This window comes from Tympanuchus pallidicinctus, unplaced genomic scaffold (assembly GCF_026119805.1).
Source record: "Tympanuchus pallidicinctus isolate F22 unplaced genomic scaffold, pur_lepc_1.0 scaffold7, whole genome shotgun sequence".
Taxonomy (NCBI): Eukaryota; Metazoa; Chordata; class Aves; order Galliformes; family Phasianidae; genus Tympanuchus; species Tympanuchus pallidicinctus.
In genome coordinates, this window is record NW_026294791.1 from 16,192,337 (window position 1) to 16,219,118 (window position 26,782).

The 26,782-nt window shown below is 36.4% G+C and overlaps 1 protein-coding gene across 2 annotated transcripts in view; it reads left to right on the forward strand.

Moving 5' to 3' along the window:
- The window catches only part of ABCD3 (ATP binding cassette subfamily D member 3), a 26,791-nt gene extending 7,789 nt beyond the window's left edge, over positions 1 to 19,002 (forward strand). For both annotated transcript variants that reach the window (XM_052666417.1, XM_052666418.1), the window contains exons 2-23: positions 2,334 to 2,370; positions 3,112 to 3,210; positions 3,432 to 3,520; positions 4,694 to 4,763; positions 5,627 to 5,724; positions 6,376 to 6,499; positions 6,910 to 6,966; positions 7,856 to 7,998; positions 8,304 to 8,373; positions 9,731 to 9,800; positions 9,909 to 10,006; positions 10,084 to 10,175; positions 10,706 to 10,794; positions 10,876 to 10,948; positions 11,835 to 11,898; positions 12,338 to 12,415; positions 12,507 to 12,572; positions 12,669 to 12,758; positions 12,972 to 13,091; positions 13,502 to 13,606; positions 15,282 to 15,338; positions 16,031 to 19,002. In XM_052666417.1, coding sequence (XP_052522377.1) covers positions 2,334 to 2,370; positions 3,112 to 3,210; positions 3,432 to 3,520; positions 4,694 to 4,763; positions 5,627 to 5,724; positions 6,376 to 6,499; positions 6,910 to 6,966; positions 7,856 to 7,998; positions 8,304 to 8,373; positions 9,731 to 9,800; positions 9,909 to 10,006; positions 10,084 to 10,175; positions 10,706 to 10,794; positions 10,876 to 10,948; positions 11,835 to 11,898; positions 12,338 to 12,415; positions 12,507 to 12,572; positions 12,669 to 12,758; positions 12,972 to 13,091; positions 13,502 to 13,606; positions 15,282 to 15,338; positions 16,031 to 16,108 — 1,867 coding nt within the window. In that variant the 3' untranslated portion in view covers positions 16,109 to 19,002. The remainder of the gene's footprint in view (positions 1 to 2,333; positions 2,371 to 3,111; positions 3,211 to 3,431; positions 3,521 to 4,693; positions 4,764 to 5,626; positions 5,725 to 6,375; positions 6,500 to 6,909; positions 6,967 to 7,855; positions 7,999 to 8,303; positions 8,374 to 9,730; positions 9,801 to 9,908; positions 10,007 to 10,083; positions 10,176 to 10,705; positions 10,795 to 10,875; positions 10,949 to 11,834; positions 11,899 to 12,337; positions 12,416 to 12,506; positions 12,573 to 12,668; positions 12,759 to 12,971; positions 13,092 to 13,501; positions 13,607 to 15,281; positions 15,339 to 16,030) is intronic.
- Positions 19,003 to 26,782: the final 7,780 nt, after the last annotated feature.

The window sequence follows — 26,782 nt, forward strand, 5'->3', positions numbered from 1 at the left end:
AGTGCCAGCAGGTAGCAGCCTGAGAAAGTGGGACTTCTGAGAAGGAAAGTGCCTGGAACAGAATGCAGAGGAGTTACAGTGGAGTCTTTTGTTGCAGGCAAAACAGTTTTACTTCTGGAAATGACACTGGACTAATTTTGTTAATGTTGAGAGCAACTTGGATCTCTTGAGCCCTAGTTGTTCTGCATCTCAGTAACCTGTAGTTAGTCTGCGGTTGCTTCATTTCTAGTGAAGGTATTAGACTTGTTGGAGCATGCGTGTTTTCTTTTCTTGGAAGAAAAACATCGTTACAGCTCCATTTTCATTTACAAATATGTAATTTTTATCTTAATCTTTGTTTCTGTGATTCTGTGATTACTCTGTGAATACAAATACAAATTAAATGCAAGTTCACAAATATGGCTGTTTCTGAACAGTTGTTTTTCTTTAGTGGATAATCAGTTTCATGCGAATTCAGTTCCTTCACCTACTGAATTTCTACAGTTACTGTAGGAGAAACATATTAAATACTTCAGGTATTCAGCTGGACCTCATATTCTTAATATAGTACTATTTTGATATATTAGTATCTGACCATTTTAAAGCAGCAGTAGCTGTGTATTGAGTGCTGTGACTTCAAACTTTGGCAGACCTTGAAGTTACAAAGGTAGGAGTTATTATAGGATATCTTGAAGAGCAGCATGCTTTTATTTTGCACTTCTGCAATTCATGAATCATGCAGGAAGACAGCCACTTAGTTTGATCAGTTATTAACTCATAAGAGTAATGCTTTTCTCTTTCTCCCAAACCAGATGTGGCCGTGCTCCTAAACTGATCCTTACTTTAGGGCTTTTTTTTTTTTTTTTTTGCCTTAATAGGTCTTTTGAAAAATTAGATGTATCAAGAAGGAGAGAAATTTCTTGTGGCAGCAGTAGGTCGCTCCTGCATCACCAGGCTGTAGTCTCTACCGAAATTATTTCTTAGACTCTGCCTGCTGTTACCATTTCCAAATGTTTCCTTTGTGTTACATCTCTTCTGAACTTTTATTATTTCTCACTGGTCTGCCCTCTACTGTGTGTCATGTTCTTTACTCTGTATTTTGCACAAGTAGTAATAGGAGATTTTTACCTTCTCCTTTCGAGCTTGTGCTTCACCATTACCTTTAATTAAGCTCTTCTTAAGCTGGCATCTCTTCCTTCTCACTTTCTGGTCTCCTTTTTTCGTATTCTTCTGCTGCCCTGCCTCTTCCTTCTTTGTAATTAAGTTGTTTTGCTTCATTGGTCAATGACATTGAGGTCTTCCCAATCATCATAAATTAAAGTAGATGTCCTAGGTACCTCCTTTGCAGTACTTAAAAGCACAGGTGTGAGATGATGCTGATAAAGTTGTGGATAAGTGTTTACAGGACAGTGTCTGCACTTCTGGGGGAGTTGGAGGCAGAAGGAGCAGTGCCTTGCTTACTCTCTGCTTCCCTGGGATTTCCTACCTACTGGCTTGAAACTGTTATTGTAGTTGGGCCTGCTGTAAATACTTTTATTATGATGTTGGAGAAATGTTACAATTTGGTGTGGATGGCTGTCACTTTTAAACTACATAAATGTGTAAACTCTCTCACTGTTTTCACACGCTTATTTGATGTTCAGAAAGACAAACTGTAACTGTCTTAAATGCCAGCTTGCTTTTTTTAAAGGGCAAAGACAATACTTTTGTGTTCTTGGGTGATTGTTGATAAGTGTTTTTCCTCTAACCCCTTTGAAAATGAGGGGAGGAAAGAAAGGACAGAATGAAAAATGAAAACCAGAGCACACCTTTGCAGAGCCTTAGTTTCACAGGATCTTCTTCCCATGCAGCACAGGCTATTAAGCAAATAATCTTTATGAATAGCATAATGAGTTATTTGAAAGTCAAATATCTTGCGAAACAAATCTGTTTGGCTTATGTAGACAGTGTGAAATTGAAGTTGGTCTGCTGAACCTGCATTCAAGTAGTTTCACTTGTGGTCACTGGAGCCTTGTAGCCAGATCTACTAAGTATTTTTTTTTTTTTTTTTAGAGATGTAGAAACAGTGGGAGTTGGTGGTGCAGAACACAAGGTGAAGCAGAACTCAAGAGATAAGAGGGAGGCTTAATCTCCCTATATGAAACCAAATTGTAGAATGGATAACTTTTCATGTAACAGTGTAAAATTAGCAAGTAAGTTTGATACAAAAGGTATTCCTGCTGTGAGGACGCTATGCTGCTTTGTAGTAGGTGGTAGAGATGTAATCTACAGCTTTTCTGTTTGTCTCCTGTGTGTAGAGATCAAGACAAATGCACGTTAATAAAAAGTGAAATACTTTCATTTTTCTTTTACAGTAGAAGAAGTGGAAAACAAGCCTTGCAGAGCAATGAGGTAATTATTTCTTCATGTTATATATATTTAATAATTGTAAGTGCTATTGATCCTTTTTTTTGCTTTCTGTCCCATAATTGCAGCTTTGGTTTGGACACAGTGATGAGTATGATACAAGTGTAGTTTGAATGACACCTTCAGACTTGTAATGGTGAAACAAATGGAAGAATCAGAGTAATGGCATATAACTGAAGTTTTTGTTAGTGCTTGATGTGTGCCATATGCTTTTTCATCTCTTTGTGCATCGTGAACATTTAAGGACTAGTTCTCTAAGTTTGATCGTTCTCTTAGCAATAAAGAGCTACCAGTAGAGTTCAAGCAATCAATGGTCTAGAGAAGCAATGAGATGTGGCCTTAGGAATACTGGCAGATGATGTCTTCCAGAGACAAGGAACTTCGAGATGGCAAAATGCTTTATAACTTGTTTTAATATTTGTTTTATATTACATTTGTTTTAATGCTTGAACTAATGATTTTGTATCGTGACAACTATTTCCTACTGCACCTTGTTCTGATAGCTTAGTTCCTACTTAAGATTTCTGTTAGCTGTTAATGCATGCGATCCCAATTCCTACATTTCTTTTAACTTGTGTGAGCAAGTCTTAAAATTGGCAGGAAAAATTGCAAAAACTGCAGAAGGAAGGTAGCTGTAAGTAATGCAGCTAGGGAGAATATCACACCATCTAAACATGCTTTACAGAAATCTCACTTTTGTTGTTCTGCTTGTTCTATGTGGAGCAGAAAGAGGGAAAGAAGGAGCGAGCGATGGTGGACAGGTTGTTTATTGCAAGGATATGTCGAATCCTGAAAATAATGGTCCCTAGAGCACTTTGTAAGGAGGTAAGCATTGCCTTGAGTAACAAAGACAAATGGGCGTTTTTTTGGAGTTGTTTTCTCTTGTAATATAACTTGCTAGAATAGGGCACAATTGTAGTGCATACTTTAAAATGGCAAAAAAACACGTAAGTATAAAAAGCTACATCCACTTTCAGTTATTAGAGTGCTAAAATGTGATGACTTTTATCCATTGTTTAACTATTATATATCCATTTCTGTTCTAGACAGGTTATTTGCTACTTATTGCTGTAATGCTGGTACTCCGCACATATTGTGATATTTGGATGATTCAAAATGGAACAGTCATTGAAAGGTATCTATTAACTGCTTATTCTAAAATATTTTTCTTACTTTTAGCAGGGAGGGTGGTTTAATTCAGACACTTATTGCATATTAATGTGCCCGAGTAACTGGCATAGTCATAATTTCATAGCTCCTATTATTTTGAAAAGGAGAAAAAAAAATTATTGTTCTGCTCTTGGACACTATTTATTTTTAAATCAAATGTACCTCTTGGTAAATGATTTTGCAGTCATATTTTGTGCATTGACAACTCTAAGTCTTGTGCTGATCTGAATGTCCAGGGAGGTGCTTTAGAATGGTTATGTGATGGTCCTGCAACAAATGAAGTCAATGTACAGGTGACTGCGTAGCAGAACTTGGGGGCATTAGAACTAGAGGTGTAAAGTAAGTTTTGAATAGAATCAGAAATATGTAGTTCTGTTAAATTACAGATATTTTGTTCCCATAATACAGTTGTAAAGAAAGATAATAGGGGGGCTATTCAAGATGATCCTTTAAAACTTACTGCTGCTGTTCTGGTGTTTAAAAACTGCTGCACTTGGTAACATAGGCAGTCACATACTCTGCTAATTTTCCATAGTTGCTGCGACAGTGAAGCTACTGTGCTATGCTGTTGCTGTGTTTTTCCTGTTTGCTTCAGAACTGGTGAACTGTTAGTCTTTTTAGTCGTTCATTTGCAATATTTCCAAATAAATGTAGCTTCTCATCAGCAACATTTTTTTTAATTGGGTATGAATCAAATTGGCTCATCTTGAAAATGTAATAAAATTCTAATACTGATATGGTTCTATCTTCATATTGCTTTGTCTTTTCAGCTAGAAAATTCAGATTCTATTCTTTTGAAACTGTCAGCCAGCTAGTAGCAATAATATTTTGGCTGTCCAGCTTATCTATTATATTAGCACCTCTGATCTTGTAATGTCGAGAACATGTAAGGAAGTTCAACGGCAGTAGTTATATCTTTATATCAGAGGATAATTTTGTTTTGTTACTAGTAAGAATTCTCCTGATGCATATTTTACTTGAGTTTGTCATTCTTGATCCTACAGCTACAAACCGCTGGTCTTTGCCGTGAGTTTTTTTTTTTTCCTCTGCTGTGTGATTCATTGACAGTTTCTCCATTTGAATACTACCAGATTATAGTTTCTCTTGTAAATAACTCTTAGCTTATGGCTGTTTGCAGTGCTATCATTGGTCGCAACAGAAAAGATTTCAAGAAATACTTGTTCAACTTCATTGCTGCAATGCCTGCCGTAAGTGCTTTTGTTGGATTTGAGATATTTTCTGCTATAAGAATGGCACAAGTGAAAATTTGAGGAAAAGATTTCAAATGGGTGTCTCAGAGTCTGTGGGGAGTAGTTGCTTTATGTGAAGGTCTGTACTGAACAGATTTAATTTTCTGGCTTCAGTATGTGAGAGACTATTGGCACATTTCTGCATGCTTGCTGACTTTGCTGTTATGTTTAGTTTTTCAGGTTGGTTTTGTTGGTGGTAGTTTTGGCTAACTGCACAGTATGGCACCTGTAGGACTGCCTAGTCTCGTTCTGTGAATTGGGTGATGTTTAGCAATGCAGTTTTAGAATTTTTTTGATACAATCAAAAAACTTTTTTCAGTTTTCTAGCTTTAAATTTCTTACAACTCTTTTCTAAGACTTGGGTTTTTTCCCGTTGACTTTTCCTTCAGCTTTCGAAAATCTGACCCATGCTAGATTAAAAAAAAAAAAAAGACAACACAATTGTTATTACCTAATAAATAATCTAGCTGTTATATGGTAGGCATAATAGTGAATCAGTCATTAGGGCACTTTGGCCACATTAAAGGGTGGCTCTCTTAGTTTAGCAGAAAAGTTAAAGATTTGTTATCTGAATGTTGGTTAATGTTAGATCTTCTGATGTGATAAGTACCACAGAGAACTGGAATTGTCAAAAATGTAAATGAGAACTTAATCAGTAATTGTGTGGACACCATATATTTGGTTTTAAGTAAGTTAAACAGTATTATTGACTTCCAGAGGACAATTCCCCTACTTTCAAGTGTTTGCACAAGCTGTGCTGCAGATGAATTGAGGTATATTGAATCTTGTTAGCTAAATATTGAAATACTGTCTCTTTCTAGATCTCTTTAGTAAATAACTTCTTGAAATATGGTCTAAATGAATTGAAACTCTGCTTCCGAGTAAGGCTCACCAGATACCTCTATGAGGAATATCTCAAGTGAGTAACACCTTGTTAATGTCCAGTGTTTTTAAAAACCGAATTGATCCAAATCGAAACAAATCAGTTTAAGGCTATAGTAAGAAATTAGCAAGATGCTTAGTAGTTATATTATTTAGAAAAGACTTCTGATTGCATTTAGCATGGCAAAGGATGAGTGGTTCATCTAGGTTGTATATGGTAACAGGTGCAAAGATGGCAGAGTTGGCTCAAATGGGCAAAAAAAAAAATAGGCTTTTATTAATAGGTGAGCTCTCAAAGTCCTTCAGTTGCTCTTGTTTGGTGCTAATAATCTACTGGCTGGATTGGATGTATGAATTTGAGTAGCTTCTTACATTCTTCTGCACTAAATTTAGGTTGTCAGATGTGCTGTTGAGATGATCACAAAGATCTTCTAACTCAAAATGCAGCATCAGAGCGTAGAGCAGTGTGGGACTGAGATTCAGCAAGGGTGATGTTCTGGAGCCTAAACAGGAGAGCTGATGTGGGTCTGTTCTTGCAGAAGCATAAACAGTGTTGACTCCATGCAGTCATTTAATGTCTGCATTGTTTTCCCCCTCATTGCATGATGTAAGGAATTTCCAATTATTTGAGATCATAAGGTTATGATATCTCTTTTTTTTCTGCCTCTTAACCACTGTTTTGTTACAGGGCTTATACATACTACAAAATGGGAAATCTGGACAACAGAATAGCTAACCCAGATCAACTCCTTACACAGGATGTGGAAAAATTCTGTAACAGTGTAGTGGACCTGTACTCAAACCTTAGCAAGGTAAATTTTTTACAGAGAGCTTTGAGTTATAGATGTGATTAAAAAAAATTTGTTTAAGCTATTATGGTAATATCTTTTTTTCTCTGCAGTTTCCATAACCTCTGTTAGAACCCTGTGATAGGTTGTAAAATTTTCCTTAAATTTTATTTTAAAGAACATAATGCTCTTTTTAAACAGGTAAGCAGGGATGTGTGCGTACTTTCTCAGCTAGTTAGATTTCAGAAGAAGAATAACTGCTTATTCATAGTTAAATAGAAATACTACTATGGCTAGGGATGTGTGGCTGAGTGCATCTTCCTTTGTTTCATGTATTAAACTTTGTTTTTTGATGCAATGAGGTAAAATCACAATTATATATTCATATTATGTTGATATTCTAATGTTTTGTTTCCTCTATGCTTGTGTTACAGCCCTTCTTGGATATAGTTTTGTATATCTTCAAGCTAACAAGTGCAATAGGAGCTCAGGTAACTTGAGTGTTTTCTACATAAATAAGTTTTATCCCTTTGGTTCTTGCATTGTATCTGGAGTCTGAGAAGAATGTTAGATCTTAATCATAATTTGATCCATTATTTCAGAGGATATACTAAAATATGCTTTACTACTTAGTGTTTAATAAACTTCAGTTCTTCTTGTCTTGAGGCAAGCAAGATAAAAGCTCTCAAGCTTAAAGAGGGTAGGTTTAGAGGTTTAGGTTAACCCTGAGCAACTTGATTGATCTGTGATGTTGCTGTTTGTCACATAGGAGTTGGACTAGATGACCTTTAAAGGTCCCTTCCAGCTCTAAGATTTCTGTGATTCTGTGGTCTAAAAAGCAGGCACTCAGCTATCACAAAGCATAAGTTCTTTGTTGTCTTTTGGCTGTTGATTGGGAATTCCCTTTGGAACAGTGCCCTTTCTGATTGCTCTTATCTTGCGTGTCTGGCTTTTAAGGGGAAAAATTAGTTTTCCTGTTTCTTTGTGACCTGTATAAAGAGGAGCCATTCCTTGGGTGGAAACGAAGGAGAGAAGATAGGAAGGATTTAGGAAACTGTGTGAAACAAGTAAGCAAAATGGGAGATGTAGATTTTCTCTGGATGATGATAAAAATTTGAGTAGAGAGCTGGGAGGGAGATTTACATCCCTAAACATGGAATTAGGAGCAAGAAGATCATGCTGGCTGCATGAAAGAGGAGCAGCATGAAAGGGATTGTAAGGGGATGCTAATACAGACGTGTGGAAAGAGAGAATCAAGGATGTCGAGGATTTAATGCTTTCTGTGCATTTTGGATATAGATGTTGCAGTTTCCATTGGATTGTAAATCTTGGTTGCAAACCATTGAATTGAAAATTTTTATTCCCTTTTGATATTTACAGGGTCCAGCTAGCATGATGGCATACTTGATTGTGTCAGGGTTTTTCCTTACACGTATAAGGAGACCAATTGGCAAGATGACTATCGTAGAACAAAAATATGAAGGGGAGTACAGATACGTCAACTCACGGCTTATTACAAACAGGTATGGATTTACTTGGTTAGCAAGATAGACATGACAAAATAATTCTGTGGCGTAAATAGAGGCTGGATGTTAAAATATATTCTGAAAGACACTATCAGTTCTGAGTCTTCACATCTTTATGCAGATCATGTAATCATTTCTATTTGCATTGTATTCCTAATTTGAAAGAACAGCTGTATACGTGGTAGTTGTTCGAGGGCAAAAACTCCTATTTCAGACAAAAAGAACAGTCTGTTTTATAGTTGACTCTTTCAGATTGTCATTTAAAAAAAAATGAAGTTTCCTTCTTTGTCTTTTTTTTAAAGTGAAGAAATTGCTTTCTATAATGGAAATTTGAGAGAAAAACAGACTATTCACAGAACCTTCCGTAAACTGGTAAGACTTTTAAAAACACTTTAAGCAAAACTTTGATTATTTTCTCATCATGATTCAAGTTTATCTTTTTTTCCTTGACATTCTTTTGAACCTTTCTCAAGTTTTATTTCTTCAGAAAAGGGCTTATCTAACACTGTTTCCATTAAGTTCATTTTCTTGAAACAGCTGATTTTTGTACTAGTAATCTTAAAATCAGTTCAATTATGACCAGCTTTGTGTCAAAGAATTTTTGCATAGTAGTTAGTACTATAATTTCAGCTAAAATAATTATTCTAATGTAACTAATGTATTGCATAAACTGACTTTGAGGTTCTGGTCAGAAGAAAGATATTGTGTAGTACAGAAATGGATAATATTTTGGATTTTTGTAATATATGATCTCTTGAGAAGTTGTCATACACAGGTTTCTCTAAGAACATTCTGAATAATTAATAAACAAATGAACTACATTGAAAGATTTGCTTCTTATTTTGGTTCAGTATAACTGTATGCAGTTGTATATGCAAAAATAGAGTGGAATGAAAGTGGAGACTGCAAAGAAAAAGCTGAGAAATAGAAACGTCCTAAAATGTGCATCTGCAAAAACATTCATTTGAAACTACTCCTAGTTCTCCTGATTAAGTCTTACTTTGCAATTCAAATGTGGTTTAACTCTTCAACTCTGATTTTTGTCTGTTTAGCACATTACAAATGAAACACTTCAGTCTTGTCTTCCTTTCTACTTGTGTATGTCTCAGCCTTTGACTTCTCATGCCTCACGTTTCTTTTTCAGAAACTAAGGGCCATTTAGTTTATTTTTTATTTTGTATACCATCTTTTTCCTTAATTCTTTCTGTTCTTTGTTTTGCCAACTTTCAACACTTCTGTCCACTTCTCCACCTCTTTTTCCTGTTGCAGAGTTTTATTTCCTTGCTTATTTTGCGCTCATTAATTTAGAGCTCTTCTAAGCCTTTTCCTTGGTCTTGATGTGTATATTTGTGTAAATTAAACTGAGTTGAGTTGCTGTTTATGCTGTTACTATCATCAGATTATAGATCTGTTTTTAGAATGAAATCAGGATGTAGTTTTGACTGAATGGTCTTTCTCTTGCTGCTCAACTCCTTTTTACTCGCCACCGTTACTGACCCCTTTCTATGCTTAATTTCAGGTGTAGATTTTCTTGATCTAGAATGCAGATGTTTGCCAGTAGGGACATTGGTAGTAATCACAGTTAGGCTGTAGACTTTGTTAAGGGCTTTTGTGAAAAATACTGAAAAATAACTATACTTGGATTCAAAATTAAAAAAAAATAAAATAATAAAACATAGTAAAACAAGGACTGATAAAGTTTGATTTCTTTATTTCTGTAACTTGCCAGGTGGAACACTTACATAACTTCATCCTGTTCCGGTTCTCTATGGGTTTCATTGATACTATCGTTGCCAAATGTAAGTGTTCAGTACTAATGGACTGTATTAAATAGCCAGCACTAAATTGTTTTTCTTTTAATTGCTTCAATTAGTATATGGGTTAATATTTACCCTTAAAAACTACAGATCTTGCCACTGTGGTTGGTTACCTGGTTGTTAGTCGTCCATTTTTGAACCTGGCTGATCCTCGTCATCAGAATAGTACCCATGCAGAACTTCTGGAGGTAAGCACAACGGAATTTAAAACAATATAGTGAATTTGTTTTGTTAATTCATATAAAGAAACTTTATTCTACTCTAGGATTACTACCAAAGTGGAAGAATGTTACTGAGAATGTCTCAAGCTTTGGGTAGAATAGTCCTAGCAGGTCGTGAAATGACAAGATTGGCTGGGTAAGTGTAACACTACTTGTGTGAGATGATCTTTCTGGAAGTTATGTTTTTGCTGATTCTCATCTCATTTTAAGAAACAGGTAACTGTAGAATTAAAATGAGCTATGTGCTTTGTTCATGATAGTGTATTCAAAAATTAAAAATATTTTGCACTGGAAACACTGTATTTGAAGACATGATATTTGCTTCCACTAAAAAGAAGCAGCGTACAGTTTGAATGGTTAGTTGAAAGGATGTTGGCAGGTACCTGTGAATCAGTTATGTGTTATTTTACCAAAATGTTTGGGGGTTTGTTTTTCACTTACAATAAGTCCTTCACTAAAATATGGAATATCTGACTGCAGTAGGAAAAGGTTCTTACAACCTCAGTGCAATTCTAAACTCTTCACTTCCTGTGCTGGTTTGATGAACATTTCATTTTGACTTTTTAATAGAATACTACTTCTCACATAGACTTTTTAATAGAATACTACTCCTCACATAGATTTCTGAAACTTCTAAGGATTATTTATAAGTTTAGTTTTCTTTAGTTTCACAGCTCGGATTACGGAATTAATGCAGGTTCTGAAGGATTTGAATAGTGGCAAATATCAACGTACCATGGTATCGCAGGAAAAAGGTAAATGGGCTGCATGGTGTGCTGTACTAGGCATCTCTTCTTAATGCTCCAGTTTCTAATACATTTTTTCTTTAAATTAAGATGCAGATATGAAACAAGCTTTACCTTTGATACCGGGATCTGGTGAAATTATCAACACCGATAACCTTATCAAGTATGTTTTTCAAGTTCCTACACCTTCGGTATTTTTAACATAGTCTGTTTTTTTCAGTCTTCTACCACTGTTTATAGAGCAATACACTTAATTACAATAAGAAATTCCTGCTGTAGCATAGATCACTTATAAACAATTCCCTTTCATTACCATTTAACACTTCTGTTTTGACAGTCAGTCTTTGTTTTTCAATATTAGCAGGAAACGTAATGGTTGTTGTATTCACTTAGCCTTCTTGGCAACATTTCCTGCTGCCTGACCATGCTTTTTTTTTTTTTTTTTAATGTGTCATCAGTTCTTTAGAAAATATTTTGATAGCGTGTTTTGTTCTTTGATGTAGTTCAGCTGCAAAAATCAGGAATAAGTCTATATTCATTTTCAAAGCACTTGTATGCTTTGGTCACTGGTGTACTTAAGTAGCAGCTTGTTTTATTTTTTTTGTGGCCTAAAGAACATAGGTGGATGTAGTAGTACTACTGAAACAAAGACACGAAGTAAGGCAGGTTAAGACATTAAATAGCTTCAATCTAGTTAGTATGGAACTCAGATATGGGAGTATAGGTGGAGGGCAGGAGAAGGAAGTTGGTGATAGAGCTATTTAAAAAAAGCAAGCTAAAACCATTGGGTGCTTTGGAGACTAAAGATTTAGGAATATTCAGAAAACAGATACATGAAGAGAACCTTTCAAGAGGGTCAGTAAACACCCAACAAACAAAAACAATCTTAATCTTCTTAGCTGCTGGTTGTTAGAAACTGAGATAATGTACTGAATGAAATACTCCTGAAGTCGTCTCTGTTCCTGAAATCTTTGCCTAAGCATGCAGTGCTAGCTAGCTTTAGGCATCTGCTCTCATTTTGATTTATTTTATTCTTAAAATGCAAATAGGTTTGATCATGTTCCGTTGGTGACACCTAATGGTGATGTTTTGATCCAAGACCTGAACTTTGAGGTGAGATTTTAAATATCATTCCAATGGTATTGTGCTTCATTTAATACTTCAAAGTGAAAATGGTAAGTGGTCAGAGTTTAAAACAAAACAAACAAACAAAAAAACAAACAACAAAACAAGAATAAAAACAAGCAAACAAAAATGCTTGTATGATGTGCATATGCAAGAACAAAATTCATGTTTTTCCTTAATTTTGAAAAATAAAGGCAGTAAACTGTTGTTGCAAATAAAGTTTGTTACAAGTATGTTTTTTTTCCAGCTGCAATTGATGCCAAACTAGCTGGAGAAAAGAATTAAGTATTGTTGGAAATTCTTCACTGATGTCAAAATCTGCTACTATGTGCAAGCCTACAAGGACAAGAGTTTGTCTTATCATTTATAGCAGCTTTCAGCAGTACTTTCTCACTACTGTTTTAATGTTTTGTCTTTCCATTTTTAGGTTCGATCTGGTACAAATGTTCTGGTTTGTGGGCCAAATGGATGTGGGAAGAGCTCACTTTTTCGTGTTCTTGGTGAAGTAAGGAAACTTTCAAATAGATTTGGAAGAATTTGCAACAGAAACACAATTGTAGAACTTTTTTCCTCAAGTTTAAATCTTTTTCTTGTAGTTGTGGCCATTGTTTGGTGGACGTTTAACAAAACCTGTAAGAGGAAAGTTGTTCTATGTTCCTCAGGTGAGATAAAGCACTTTAACAGACAAGTCTTCTCTCTCTTCCTTTGATGACTGTTCATAAATATTTGACATAACTTATTGTCTGTAACTGTCTCAGAGACCATATATGACTCTTGGAACACTCAGAGATCAAGTTATATACCCAGATACTTTAGAAGATCAGCGAAAGAAAGGGATTTCTGACCAGGTAATAAGTGATTCATTTACTCATATTAAGTGAAACAAATGGTTATGCTTTAGATTAAAAATACTGATACTATTAAAAACACTACATTTAGTTTGTTTCTAATGTTTATCATGGTTGATGTTACACCTGCATAGTAGGATAACCCTTTATAACTCTTCTAAATATATATATTTTTAAAGTTCACTGAAACTTTATTACTACTTTTCAAAAAAGGTGCTGAAGGAGTACTTGGATAATGTGCAGCTGGGTCAAATCTTGGAGCGTGAAGGAGGCTGGGACAGTGTTCAGGACTGGATGGATGTACTCAGTGGAGGAGAAAAGCAGAGAATGGCTGTATGTCTCAAAAGCATAAGTACTTAAAAAATACAGGAAATAAGTTGAAAATGCAATCTGGATTTTAAGCAAATTCTGTGTATTAAATATTGATATTTTACTTAAAGAAGGAAACCCCAATAAGCGAAGTATCTGAATACAGCAAAAACACATAGTTAAAGAAACAATTACTTTTGCTTGAAATGTAGTAAGAATGTTGAGCTTGTACCACTCCTTGCGCTTTGATTATGTGAAAGATGTTTTTAAAATAATGGTTTTGCAAGTAAAAACAAAAAATCAATGATGTAATGTACAGCTCTCAATTCTCTGGCCGCAGTGAATTTTTGGACATCAATTTTAAGTTTAAATTGTCACAAGGCTGTACTGACTGCAGTCATGTATCCACATAGTTTCTTCGGTTTGCATTCCAGATGGCAAGACTGTTTTATCATAAGCCCCAGTTTGCAATTCTGGATGAATGCACCAGTGCTGTTAGTGTTGATGTAGAAGGCTACATTTACAGCCACTGCCGAAAGGTAAGTCCTTTCCTTTTATTTTTCAATGAATTGTACAAGAAAGCATTCCTGTATTCTCACTGCTTTTAGTGAGTTTCTATTTTAGAAAGACTGGAGATGAAATTGCTAGCTATAGCAGTTGTGCCAGTCCTTAGACAGTGAATACACGTATGTTTCATCACTTTAGTGTAATTATTTCTTCCTGCAGTAATGCCTCATGAATCTCTGTAGTAGAAATGGCCCACTGCTATTTCATTTCTTCTCACCTACTCAGTTCTGTGATTTACATAGCAAATAACCTGGTCGTCTTCCCAGACATTCTGCATGCTTCTATGGTGCCTTGCAGAAAGATAAATCTTTTTTCTTTGTTATTTGAGAGGGCCAGGCTGCATCTTCCAACTCCAGATAAGTATTCTTTACTACTTCAGAAAAAAACTTATATTAAGTGCCTAGTATTGTTTCAAACCTAGTGTGGGAGCTCGAATATGTGTTATACAGTGAAGTATTCAGGGTGTGCATGAAGATGTTTCTGGAGGAGAACGCTCAGGGCCTTCACAAATCAGTGCTGCAGAAGAACTTTGGCACTGCATATCCACTCTTTCTCGTTTCTTCTGCTCTTGCATCCCTGAGATTGTATTACTAAGAAAATCTTTGTTTTTTCCTTAGTATTCATCCATTGTTCATCATGGCTAAGAAATGCGAAAGAGTTTACTTAGTCTACAAGAGATATTTGAAATGTACTCCTAAAAACATGTTTTTCCTCAAATACATCTCTAGAATTGTATCTGTGGTTAAGAGGAAACTTGAAAATAGTATAAGTGGATTCTGTCTTATGCCTAGTATAGAATTTATTGGAGGGAGGAAAAAGAATAGCTCAGGGCATGCAAGGTCTCTTTGTGTGTGCTAGGGTTCGATAAGTGTTTTAAAGTCTCTTGGTAATTTAGGTGTACATGTGATACTCTGCATCAGAACTCTCATTAGATGAGGACTGCAGAATAATAGGCATTGTTTCTTGAAGTAATTTTGCCACATAACTATGAATACTGTGAACATTTTGTAAGAACAGTTTAGGGTGTTTTATTTCATTAAGACTGGAACGTCCGCTTGTTTTTAGAATTACTGTTGCCAGGTGACTAACGCATATTGCTGAGAAACAGAGTTCCTATCTAATCTGTCCTTGCAGAAACAAAGAAAATTACCATTTTATTATTGGAGCCATTTGGTCTTGTATTTGGTACAGCTGCTGGGGATGCATAGTTAACTGAGTTGCAAGGAAGCAAAGGAAAATTGCCTTTAAGTTGTCGCTTACAAAGGTTATAATTAATAGCTTTTGTGGCCTGGGGATTTGTGACTTTTTTTTTTCATGTTTAAGTAGACTATTTTAAATTATCAGCTGTATTTTAGTTACCTGAAGCTTTATCTTCCTTGCCTTATTAATAACAAACGATCAGGAGCAAGAGAATGGTGAAATCAATTGGGAAAGTTGAAACTCTTTTTTTTTTTTTTTTTTTTTTTTTTTAAATTGTAAGTTCTTGCATTAAGGCTGCATATTTACACTACTTACTACTACACAGACTAGTGGTCTGGAAGCTTGTTTTTATGAATTTAACTTCATCAGCTGTATCAGGCTGAAATATAAATACTATCTCTCCATGAGAAAAATGACATTAACTGCCTTATTTCCTTATTCATGTAGGTTGGCATTACTCTCTTCACTGTATCCCACCGGAAGTCACTCTGGAAACATCATGATGTACGTAATCTATCCTTTTACTAAGTATATCTGTAGTTGGTTGAGATTTATTTTGATTTTTCTATTAAATTCAAGATGTTCACATCTTATTTCCTAGTAGATCACGTTCTGTTTTATTAAAAGGTTAATTTAATAAAAGGATTATTTTATATACTGTTGCAGTATTTGAAATATTCTTGCACATCTAATTATGAAAAGTTTTTAGCCTGAAAAAATAACCCTAAGCCAACAGCAAACCAACTTTAATGAGAGTTCAGTAGAAAGTATGGTGAACTTGCTTTCAGAAGATACTACCTCCTAAACCTGTACATAAATTTCTCTCTTAATACATAGACCCAAACTGTGTGTGTGTATAACAGGAAGGGAGGAGGGGTGGATGCTGAATTAATAAAGAGGGATGAATGTATGCTTTCAGTACATTGTCACAGCGGACAGAAGATCAATGTTCAGTCTGGGTGTGACCTGTAGATTGATGCTTTATAAAAACAAAATCTGTGTGTGTTTATGTACATCATGCACACACATACTTTTTTCTCCTAGAGGTAATCGAATTTAGTGAAGCACAAGGTGGGAAGCCCTGGCCAGCTGAATTTAAGATTTTGTGTTAAAGCTTCTTTAAAATTGTAACTTATTTGTGTGCTTACGGGGTGGTAATTTTTAAGGGATTGATAATGTATGTGTTTTTGTTTCAGTTTTACTTGCGCATGGATGGCAGAGGAAACTATGAATTCAAGAAGATAACTGAAGACACAGTTGAATTTGGATCTTAAAGCTCATAAACTGAACTGCTACAGAGACTGATTACTGGAAATGTGTAGAATGGCAAACCTTGTACAGTAAATCTACTCAGCTTGTTTTTAAACAAATTAACTAGGATAACTTAAAACAAGCTCTTAAGCGTTTACTATTATGTAGGATATTGCTAATTGTGTATATGTTGGTTTAATTATTAATATGTACTAAGAATGTCTTTATTCTTGTGGTTTAAAAACCTGCCTAAATTAAATTGGGCTTAAATCAGTGTAACCTGATTCATCCTGGGATGCAAACCATTTGAAATCAGCTGATTTGACTTTTGTAGACTTTCTTTCCCTTCACTGAAAAGCCCTGTTAAAATTAGGGTTGCTACCTCTTTCTTGTTCCTGCAAAGCAGTCTTGGATATTTTGCTCTGTTCTATGCATTTTTCTGAGTTATCTCAAACAATGCAGGACATTATCCCATCTTCAGATCTATGCTCTGCTTGGTTCAGAAAGAGCCTTTTCCTTCACCGAGCCTTGTGATGTAGCCAATACACTTTTGCTGATGAAGAATGGACTGAACCTGAAAGATGAAACTAATTCCTTCTGCTAAGAAAATTAAGCTAGTGCTGTGCTGGGTTTTGGATTTTCTTTTGATCTTTGTCTGTCCATGCTGTCATCTGCTGCTCACTAATCTCATTCTCTTCTGATTTATTAAGACCTCTCCTATAGCTCCACCTTTTCTGTCAATGAAACCCTATGGTAACAAAGAGTTGAGAGGAAATTGAGGGAGGAAAGGGTTAATCAATCAGAAGGGGAAAAGAAAGATGATGTTCCAGCTATCTGAGAAAGCAAATAGTTCTCACAAAGTGTAGGAGCAATCATTCTTCTCTTGAAATTGGTAGAAGTTAGAAAAGACTCAGATCATTCTCTGGAAGGTAACTTTAACAGGCTGTTCTGTGTGCTGTGTGTGTGTTCAGTTTTGTGATGCAGCAGCTACTTTTCTTTTTCTTAAAAAAAATAAATCATATCTCCTTGTGGTTTTGGCTGCTTTACGGATACAAATTTGAAAGTAAGTGATAATGGTACTTGATAGATTTTTCTAGTCTGTGAAGCCTAAAATAATGCTTTCATCCTTCAAATTTTTCTCTAATTTTGGTTGCGAGATTTCTTGATTTCTGATTTAAAAAATAGAAATAAAAAATTTACCAGCAGTTCTCAGCGCTGTCTGAGTACGGCTGGTCACTGCTGGTTTTATTATTCTGGCTGCCAAATCCCTTGATGAATTCAAACTCTTAAATTGTTTACTGTAACCATTTTTCCCCCATACAAATGATGACTCTGGTGGCTGTGAGATTTTGACAAACATAAATGCAGCAAGGTGAATTTTGTCATCAGAGAGTAGGAAGGTATAACTCAAACTGAATTACTGTTTAAGCTTTAAAACAAAATTGCAATACCTGTTCTACACTGAAGGTCTAATAATTCCTTACTGTTCCACATAAGAAATAATATAGGAATGCATTACGTGAAGGCATGCATAAAATATGCAATAAATCTGCTCTGTGCATCTTTTATCACAGGTATAGTTTAAAAAATGTCTTTTCATAAAATGGATATGAATTTGGATGTTCTGCTGTATGCTGATTTCCTTATTTCATCATTCATGTTGAGATGGCTACCTGTTAGTATTTTTCCTTTGATCATAGTTCTTGCCCTTAGCTTTCACTGCTAGTACTCTTTGATAGCATTCAAATGCAAACAGCTATCCTAGTCTAAGAATCCACTGATCACAGTAGATTTGTGGTAGGATGCGTTGAGGAAAGTCAGAGTTTGTCACATTCAGGAGCATAAGGTGCCAGAACAAATTTTTATGCTCATTCCACAAATAGAAAACAAATAGACAAATCTCATGTTACTAATTTTCTATTCACTCAGATTTGTGTATCAGCCTAATTTGTGCTGTAGCAGGTAGCAGCATGCATTAAGTGAGGTTGTAATTTTTTTTTTTTTTTTTTTTTGACTGAAACTGTGAAAATATGAATGCTAGATAGCTATTGTTGTGAAAATTGTCAGCACAAATGCAGCAACTTCTCTTGGAAGGGTTGTTATACCAGCCCCTTTGTGTAACATGAAGCAAAAAAAAAACAAAAACAATTAAAATGAGGAAGTTGCTGTTATGTTTGTGATTAGGACAGACTTGGAATACAACAAAATTCTAATGTTGACAAGCAAAACCGTACACAGCACACTGATAAGGAACCCCAGCAACCAGTCCTGTGGTTCCTCACAATTCAATGGGTTGCTAACAGAGTTTTGTGTAACCTCAGATTTATTTAATAAACTAAAATAAGTCCTATTTTACAACCAAGGAGAAATAATTTGACTTTATAGACGACATGGCATTCATTGACATGGAAGATGCTATATTTCCTTAGGGTCAGGACTTAGCGTTTCTGAATATACTGAGAGGGAAGAGAAAACATCCTGAGCTTGATTGCAAACAAGGCTTATAAAATAGTACAAGAAATGTTTAGAATGATATTCTTAAAAGGCCTTATATTGAAGTATTTTGAGATAGGCTTGATATAAAGGAATGTTTGTAAAACCTAATGAAAGTGATCAAGTCTCAATTATGTTGCAGAATTGCACTGTGATGCTGTATTTTAGCTCGTAAGTCTTTTTAATAGCACAAGTTGGAATTCTGTGAATTGGAATTCTGATCTATCTTGGTAAGGCAGAGTACTGAACTGTTGATGCTTTGAAGATGGTATTGGTACTAGTCAGGTGGCTGCATTTCAACAGTGGTGGGAAACATTCCTGTATGTAAATACTGTAAAGTGTTTTTGAGGGGAAAATGGCGCTATATAAATGTAAGACATTAAGTGCCTCTGAAATAATAAATCTAAAGATGAAATATGTTTAAGCTTTTTGTGTTTCTTGATGTGTTTAGGATTTTTGTAACAATACAGAACATGTATTCAACAACTACTGAATTACTTGCTGAGCTACTTGACTTGTGTTCAGCTTATAAAGGGTGTAGTTCTGCCTGATATTCATCCAGGCATCAGCCAGACGATGCCATCCACTTGTAGGTTTAACAAAAATATGAACACACTACTCAAAGATTTATAACTCAGTTGCTTTGTGTATATGTGCATTAATCTGTTCTAAATCTGCTCTGATTTTGACCTCTCTTTTTCTCTCCTACATCCTTTGTCCACTTCTTATCCCTCAAAATTTGACTATGTTGGAAGGGTGTAGACTTGCGTAAGATTAGCATAGAATCATAGAATCACAAGGTTGGAAACAACCTATAAGATCATCCAGTCCAACCATCTCATCACCACTGCCACCACTAGTACTAAACCATATCTCGCAGCACGTCATATGTGTGCTCATATGGTAATTCTTCTGAATGCTCCCTGTTCCTTGTACTTTGAGGAAGTTATGTGCATTGTATTAGTTTTTTTTGTTGTTGTTGTGGTAGATATCTCCCCCTATCAGTAAATCTATCATCCCCCTATCAGGATGCTTGAAACTGTGTAGTCTAAGAGTGATAGATTTACCTAAATGAATTGATAGCAGGGATGTTATCCTGTCATCAGTGCTTCTAACGCTAGCAGTTTTTTCTTAACTGAGACTAAGAATGTCCAACAAACTTATATATATAGAGGATAGAGCTACCTTTGTAAGGAAGCCTCTCAAATTCAATTGAAAAATCAAGTGTTCAACTTAACTGAAGAGCTGAATGATGCTTTACATTATGGATGTGATATTTAATATTCTAATATTTTGAGCACTGTAAAGTTTGCTGCTTGTAGAATTTTGGCCTATCTGCTACCCAGTTCCTTAAAGTATTTTGTATGCATCAATGCCAATTCTTCCTTATGTAAAGGGAAAATACTGATTTATGGAGCAGTGAAACTGAAACAACAGAGTTACTCTGGGAAATGTTGGCAGTGTAAACTGCATCCCGGCCTGTAGATGTGTTGGAATGTTTCTTGCCTAAGAGGCACAGATGGTTTAGTAGGCACCTGGCTGATCAGCCCAAATGTAAAATTGAGCAGTGTTCAAGGGTGACTTGTACTATAAAGAGAATTGTGGAGGTATTGCCATTTAATTAGCTGCATGCTGTATAGAAGTGATTAACTGGTGAGAATCAAAGCAGCAGTGTGGTTCTCTTTGTGGAACAGCACCATGATGCTTACTTGACAGGCATTTGAATCAAGTCATAATTGGAACTGACAAATGAGTCGCTACAACTTAGCAGAACTGGCAGTTTGAGCTACATGTTCCTTAAGCCAGAGGATTCTTCTGCGTAAATTCAGCACTAAAGTGAGAGAGAGAAAAAAGTCACTGAATTAATTGTCGTGGTTCTTGGTTGTTTTTTTGTCTCCCTATAGGACTCAGCCCTCTGCAGACTCAATAGGTGCCACTGCATCCCTAATCTTTGGTATCATAAAATGACCCAGAAATGTGGAAAAAACATACAGATGTCCTTCTATCAAGTTAGGAGATAAAAATCCATCATTAATGATTATATAGCGTCATCACAGATACTGTGAGATGTTTGTAGAAACTTCCACAGTAATGATCTCCTGAAATTCAACTGTGAAAAACAGTTGGAGATTGTTTCTTTTTTTTTTTTTCCTGTAAAAAAAATTTCCAGTTTATCTTTGTCAAGAAGATAACTTCCTACAAGATCAAATTGCTGTTTACCAAGCTGCTGTATATTGTATAATGTATTTCTTCATTACCTTTCATCACCTGATTTATGCCAATTCCTTTCACAATCACGAAAAGAGGTTTCTTGCCTTGTATAAACTATGATCTGCAGTTATTTGGAAAAGGGTAGGAGGCTGGTTGATTTTTCACTTCACAAGTTGTGGTTCCAGATTCTCACTCGTGTTATTGCTCGGACTTTGCGAGGGAAAACTGAACAGGTAAGAAAATCTTCCTTTTTATTTCTGAAGTGACACTTCAAGTGTTGATGTCTAAGGCATCTCTCCTTTGTAATGGACAGATTTGTATTGTTCCAAGTAGAACTCCAAAGCAGGTGGTGTTTTTTGACATACATCATCCAGTCTGAAGTTGTCAACATGGAAGTTGCACACCGGGATTCTCATCAATGCTTCCTGTCTGAAGTGACAGTAAGTACAAAAAGTAGAATGGTGCAGGAAGTAGGACCATCTTGTCCATATGCAAATTGGCTTTTTACCTTTGAAGGTATCTATTAACAATTGCTACAGATTAGTCTGCCTATTTTTCCTTGTGTGTTAGCTTATTATTGATGAATTAATGAGCATCTTTTTCCCTGTTGGGGAACAGACTGCCACTGTCACCATTCCAACCACCTGCAGTCAGATTTTATTGTAGTGCCTTAAACTCCACCTGAAAGATTAGAATTATTGCCCAGTAAAGGCTTCTACAACATGTATGCATTCTGAGAAAACTCAAAATCCTTCATATGCATTCAAACATAAGACATCGTGGTTTTGTCTTCAAGCAGAATTACAGCCAAGCTAGTACAAAAGCAATTTATCTTTGTTAAAACCTTAGAAGAACATTGTCTTAAATGTTGCACAGTCATCTTTGAGCTGCTGCATCACTTTCTTTCCCTGTATGCAAAAGCGGAGCCAGACTATAAATAGTCTGGAAGCCCACAGACAGAAGCATCTTAAGGGAATACTTTAAAAAAACATGATAAATTTGAAGATTAAATTGAAATCGCATGCCTAAATGTCCGGTGCAATTCTGTGGGCGCTGGCTTTGGAAACTGAAGACACACTGCCAGCAATTCTATGAGGAGTGCAGCAGAGTAATAGTAATTATACAGTTGGCTTTATAAAATAGGAGGCAAGGGGAACTTCTGTGAAATGTATCACTGCCAAACCAGCCCCAGCACTCACAGCGTCTTTAACTCTGGTTAGAAACTTCACTTTTGGTGTCCTCTGTTGAGTCTGTAGTGTAAGACAGTGGCTTTTACTGGCAAGAGGAGCTGTTGTGCAATAGTGTCCAGCCCTGCTGCCTGTTTGCTTTTCCATAGACCAAGATTTCCCATCTGTCCTTCATTCTGGGAGACATAGCATCCACACATGATGCTGTACCAAAATAGAACTGGAAAAATGAGGTCAAAGCCTGTCTATGCAAAACCTAGACTGCTGAGACTGCTACTTGGGAACTCCACCTACATGACAGAGCAAATTTTCCGCACTAAAGTATCTTTAGAGTTTGGCACAAATCACGGCTAAAAGAAATCCTGATTATAAGAAGTTCGGAGAATGCTGTTCTGGAAAAGCCACACCATATATGCAATTGAAGAGATGTTCCTCTACATAATTAAATATGCCTTTTATTTTCTTAGATGTAAGCATTTATTGCTATCAGATACTAAAACTGCTTAATAGACTGAAAATCTACTTTAATCTTTGTGAATCGTGATAAGCTAAGTAGTATGAAGATGCTTTTCAAAGTAAACCAGCCCTTTATTTACTTCAGCATGGTGTGCTGCTGTAGGAATGTCTTGGCATAAAAGCCACAGAGCTAAAAACAGCTGTGTCAGAAGCTGCTAATATGCCAGATGTTGTACTGCAGGATAGCCCTGCATACGGGGACCGATGAACGGAAGTGTTTGGGGAAGCAGTGGTTAAGGAGAAGTGTGTGTTGAAGGCTTCTTAGAACTTCAATGCAATCTTACATTTGCAACAGAACTTCTCTGGAAAGCTAAGAACCACTGGCAGGTGCTTTTTTTTTTTTTTTTTTTTTTTAATGTAACAAGGAATTGGGGACCAAAGTCAATTCTGCACATTGAAATTCTAGCCTTTCTAAACTCACAAATGCTAGGTAGATTATATGAAATCTAATTATAACTTTCTGTTAGGATAGTTGTGTTTGTAACAGTCCTAAGAGTATTTTGGAAAGGCTGCTTGAATTTAATCCTTTGATGTTCACAAAAATCGTAATGATTAGGGTGTATCTGCAAACTTCCTTGCCCTTCTCTGAAGTGTTGGAATGTATCATATCAGTGGGATACAAAGTGCTTACGTGGGTGCATTTCAGAGGCCGGTAGCTCCTGCGTACAGCCATGTGTTTGTGTTCCTGAGCTTGTGGGTAAGTTATTGGTCCTCACGAGAGAAACTGCACAGACGAGCAGAGCAGCCTCTCACCTGAGACCTGTTCCTCTGGCAACTTCCTGTGCCTGTCACTGCCCTTGGAATGGGGGGAATTCCCCAAAAAAGTTTTTTTGGAGGTTGTTTGTGAAGCAAGCTTAGTAGAACTCAAGGCATGTGAAGCCCAAAATAGCCACTGTTACAAATCTAGTTGCATTCCAGCTGGTCTTTTCCTATTTGTGCCTTTTTTTTTTTTAAACTTGTCACCAGGCACAGAACACGTTGTTCAGTATATACTTGCACTGCTACGTAACCTGCATGGCTTTTACTGCACCATTTGTGCCCTGTGAGGTAGTAACACACTTTTCAATGCTCCTAAAAGATCACGGCTTCTCAGGGGATCTCAATCCATAATAGTTTAAAGGACAGCGACAGGAATCTGTTCTGTGTTTCAGGTATCTTGAAAGCCTGGTAAGAGATTTAATGCTGTGTGAATATCTTTTGATAGAATCATTAAGGTTGGAAAAGATCTCTAAGATCCACCTACTGCCAATATTGCTCACTAAACCATGACCTTAATACTACATCTACCTTTCCTCAAACACCTCCAGGGATAGTGATTCCACCACCTCCTTGCGCAGGCTGTTTCAGTGCCTCGCCACTCTTTTGGAAAAGAAGTTTTTCTTAATATCCAGCCTCCCCTGGTGCAACTTGGAGCTATTCCCTCTTGTCCTACTGCTAATTATGTTAGAGAATAGGCTGACCCCCACCTTGCCACAACCTCCTCCTTTCAGATATTTCTAGAGGGCTCTGAGGTCTCTTCTGAGCCAGCTCTTTTCCAGACTGAATGATCTCAGTTCCCTCAGCCTCTCCTCATAAATCTTGTGCTCCAGAACCTTCACCAGCTTTGTTGCCTTACACTATGATACTGAACCACTGAGTTTTCTGAGAATAAATGAATTTGGATTTGTGCAGATTTTAATACTGTTAAGCAAAGGGTAAATAAGTACTTGGTGGTGGTGGCCTTGTCTTCAACAGTGCTAGAAAGCTGGACAAGATATGTTATAACCTGAAGTCCTTAGTGAAGCTTGCAGAGTGAAATACAGACTACATGGAGGAATTCAGGAGGTATCCAGGGAGAGTACTCTTACATTTCCCACTGGTCTCATTGAGCTGTTTAAGTTATCCATTGCTCCTCATTAGTAGGAAAGAGAAGATCTAATAAATTTAATATGACCTTTTCCTTCAAGTTTTGGTGAAATCTGTATTTAAACTGAGGATTGGCATGCTGGTCGTTTAAGAAAAATTAGATTGATAGTAACATAGTGGTTATGCCTCTTTTTTGCCACTTGAGGTCATCCTTTCTTAGTTCTAAGTAGCCTGGAATGTAGTACTGAATGTTCATTGCAGGATTAGCATTGTAGAGATGGTTCCTGGAGTATAAATTGCTTATACAGTGCTGCTATTGTAATCTCACACTATGAAAAGTAAACAAGATGTGTTTATGCTTCTACTCCAATAGAGATAGCTGAAGCAGAGACATATGATGATAGGGTTGCATCTTTGATTTATGGAAGAAAATTGATATTTTATGAATAAAGTGGAAAGATGGAATATGAGACTATAATCTCTGTGAAGATATGCTTTGGACGTGAATGGTAAAGTACAAATGCAGCAGAAGGGAAATACGTTAATCAAGAATATACTCTTTTAATTAAGCTTAAAGATACCACCTTTTTTGGCAGAAGTAATGACTGTTTATTGGAGTAGGCTTTAAAATCTCCCTTGTCATTTTATCTTTTATTACATTCAATTTTTAATTTAGCCTTAGGACCACTGAAGGGCAAACTAAAAATGTGATCATACTGGGAGAACATCTATTCAGAGGATGGAGATTTTTAATTAAACTGCTCTTTTGATGAAAGAGTTTTGTGATTATAATAATGTCAGGGTACTTTGCTTTTTAAATATGACCTGAAGTAAGAGGGTAGGAAATGTGAAAACAGAAAGAAAAAGGTGGTGTTGAGACTTACTGGAACTGCAAATATTCTTTAAGTTCTGATTACTGACTTCATTGTTAATTAAGAAGTCACTAGAAGTGTTACTTTTTAATGGTAAGTAAGTGCACTGAGACACTCAAAACAACATTAGGAAATGCTCTGGAAGTTTGTGATTTGATTATGGTGAGCAAGGGAAGTTGTAGAGAGTGAAAAATGTTGCTATGGTATTAACATATCCCTGATTGGTGATTAAGGAATATACATTTATTCAGATGCTATATTTTCATATGAGATCCTAACGAAGTGGTGAGCGCATCTCTGGGGAAGAAGTAGTCATGGAAATGAACAGAGGATGGATGGGTAGGTGGAATGGAAACATCAGCAGTGGAATTTGGGAAGTAAGGAGCAGAAGGTTTCTGAGCTGCTTATAGGAACAAAAAACTGAACACAAATGAAGTTCCATAATATGGAGCACAATTTTCTCCAGAGAAAAAGATATAATACCTGCAGCTGGATATCCAAGATAGCACCTGGCTGTACAAACCCTGGGGGCAGTCAATACGATTCTTTTTTTTCTCCCGAATATGGGCAGATTTTACTGAAAGAAATTGACCCTGTGGCAATTTTTTCTAAGAAACTGCCTAATTCATTTACAGTTACCTGCTGAGGAATGGCAGGAGGAGATGCAGGTGTTCCTCTGGGCCCTTTTGGAAGATACTGAAATGAACTATTTGGGTTGTTTTAGAGCTCGTGCCAGAAGAAGCAGAAGAATCTAACTGGCAGGAACATTTCCCATCATAGGGTAGAAGGAAAAACAGTTTTGCAGTGCATCTGTCCTGTTCATTAAACCCTGAGCTTTTTTAAGTGACCTGCTGTGTAACACTGGAGAGCACCTACAGCTCTATATAAGGAAGGAACACCTTTCTGTAAAGGTTCTCTATGTTAAGGATGTGAACGTGCTATGCAGGAGTGCAGAATGGTGTGGTAACACCAGACTGAATGGTTTGGGAAAGATCTTCAGATGACTAGTGCCTGTTTCTGCCCTGTCTAGCAGATTGTTCTTTGTGTTTGAGAAAGGAGTTAAAACACGCAGAAACCCACCAACAAAGCTCCAGTACAGGACTTTTCTCTCCAAGAGTGACAAACCTAGGCTATAGGAAGCTCTCTTATTGTAGCAGCTAACCACTGAGAAACTGCAAACTGATCAACTGACTCGTCTGGTCCTCTTAACAGCCCACTTGTTCCTGTGTATTATGAAGTTCTAAAATTGTGCAGCAATCAGTACTAACTTGGAAAATAGGAGGGGAATATTTCATAGCTGTTTGTTCTAACTCAATGCAGAAATTTTGTCCTGCCACATGAACAGTGATCCAAGTTAAGCTTATAATCGTGTTCTTACTGTTTTGTGCCTCTCAGTAGCACCCTTCTCACACTGAAAAGCTGAGTCTGCTAGGAATAGATTGGCTAAGCTGTCTGCAGCCATATCTAAGTCTGTAAAGCTGTTCATTTGAAGTAATGGCAGGCATTTTATCACCCACAGTGATCTTAGGGCTGGCAGAAAGCTAGCATCACATCAGCCCGTATTTTCTTGTGT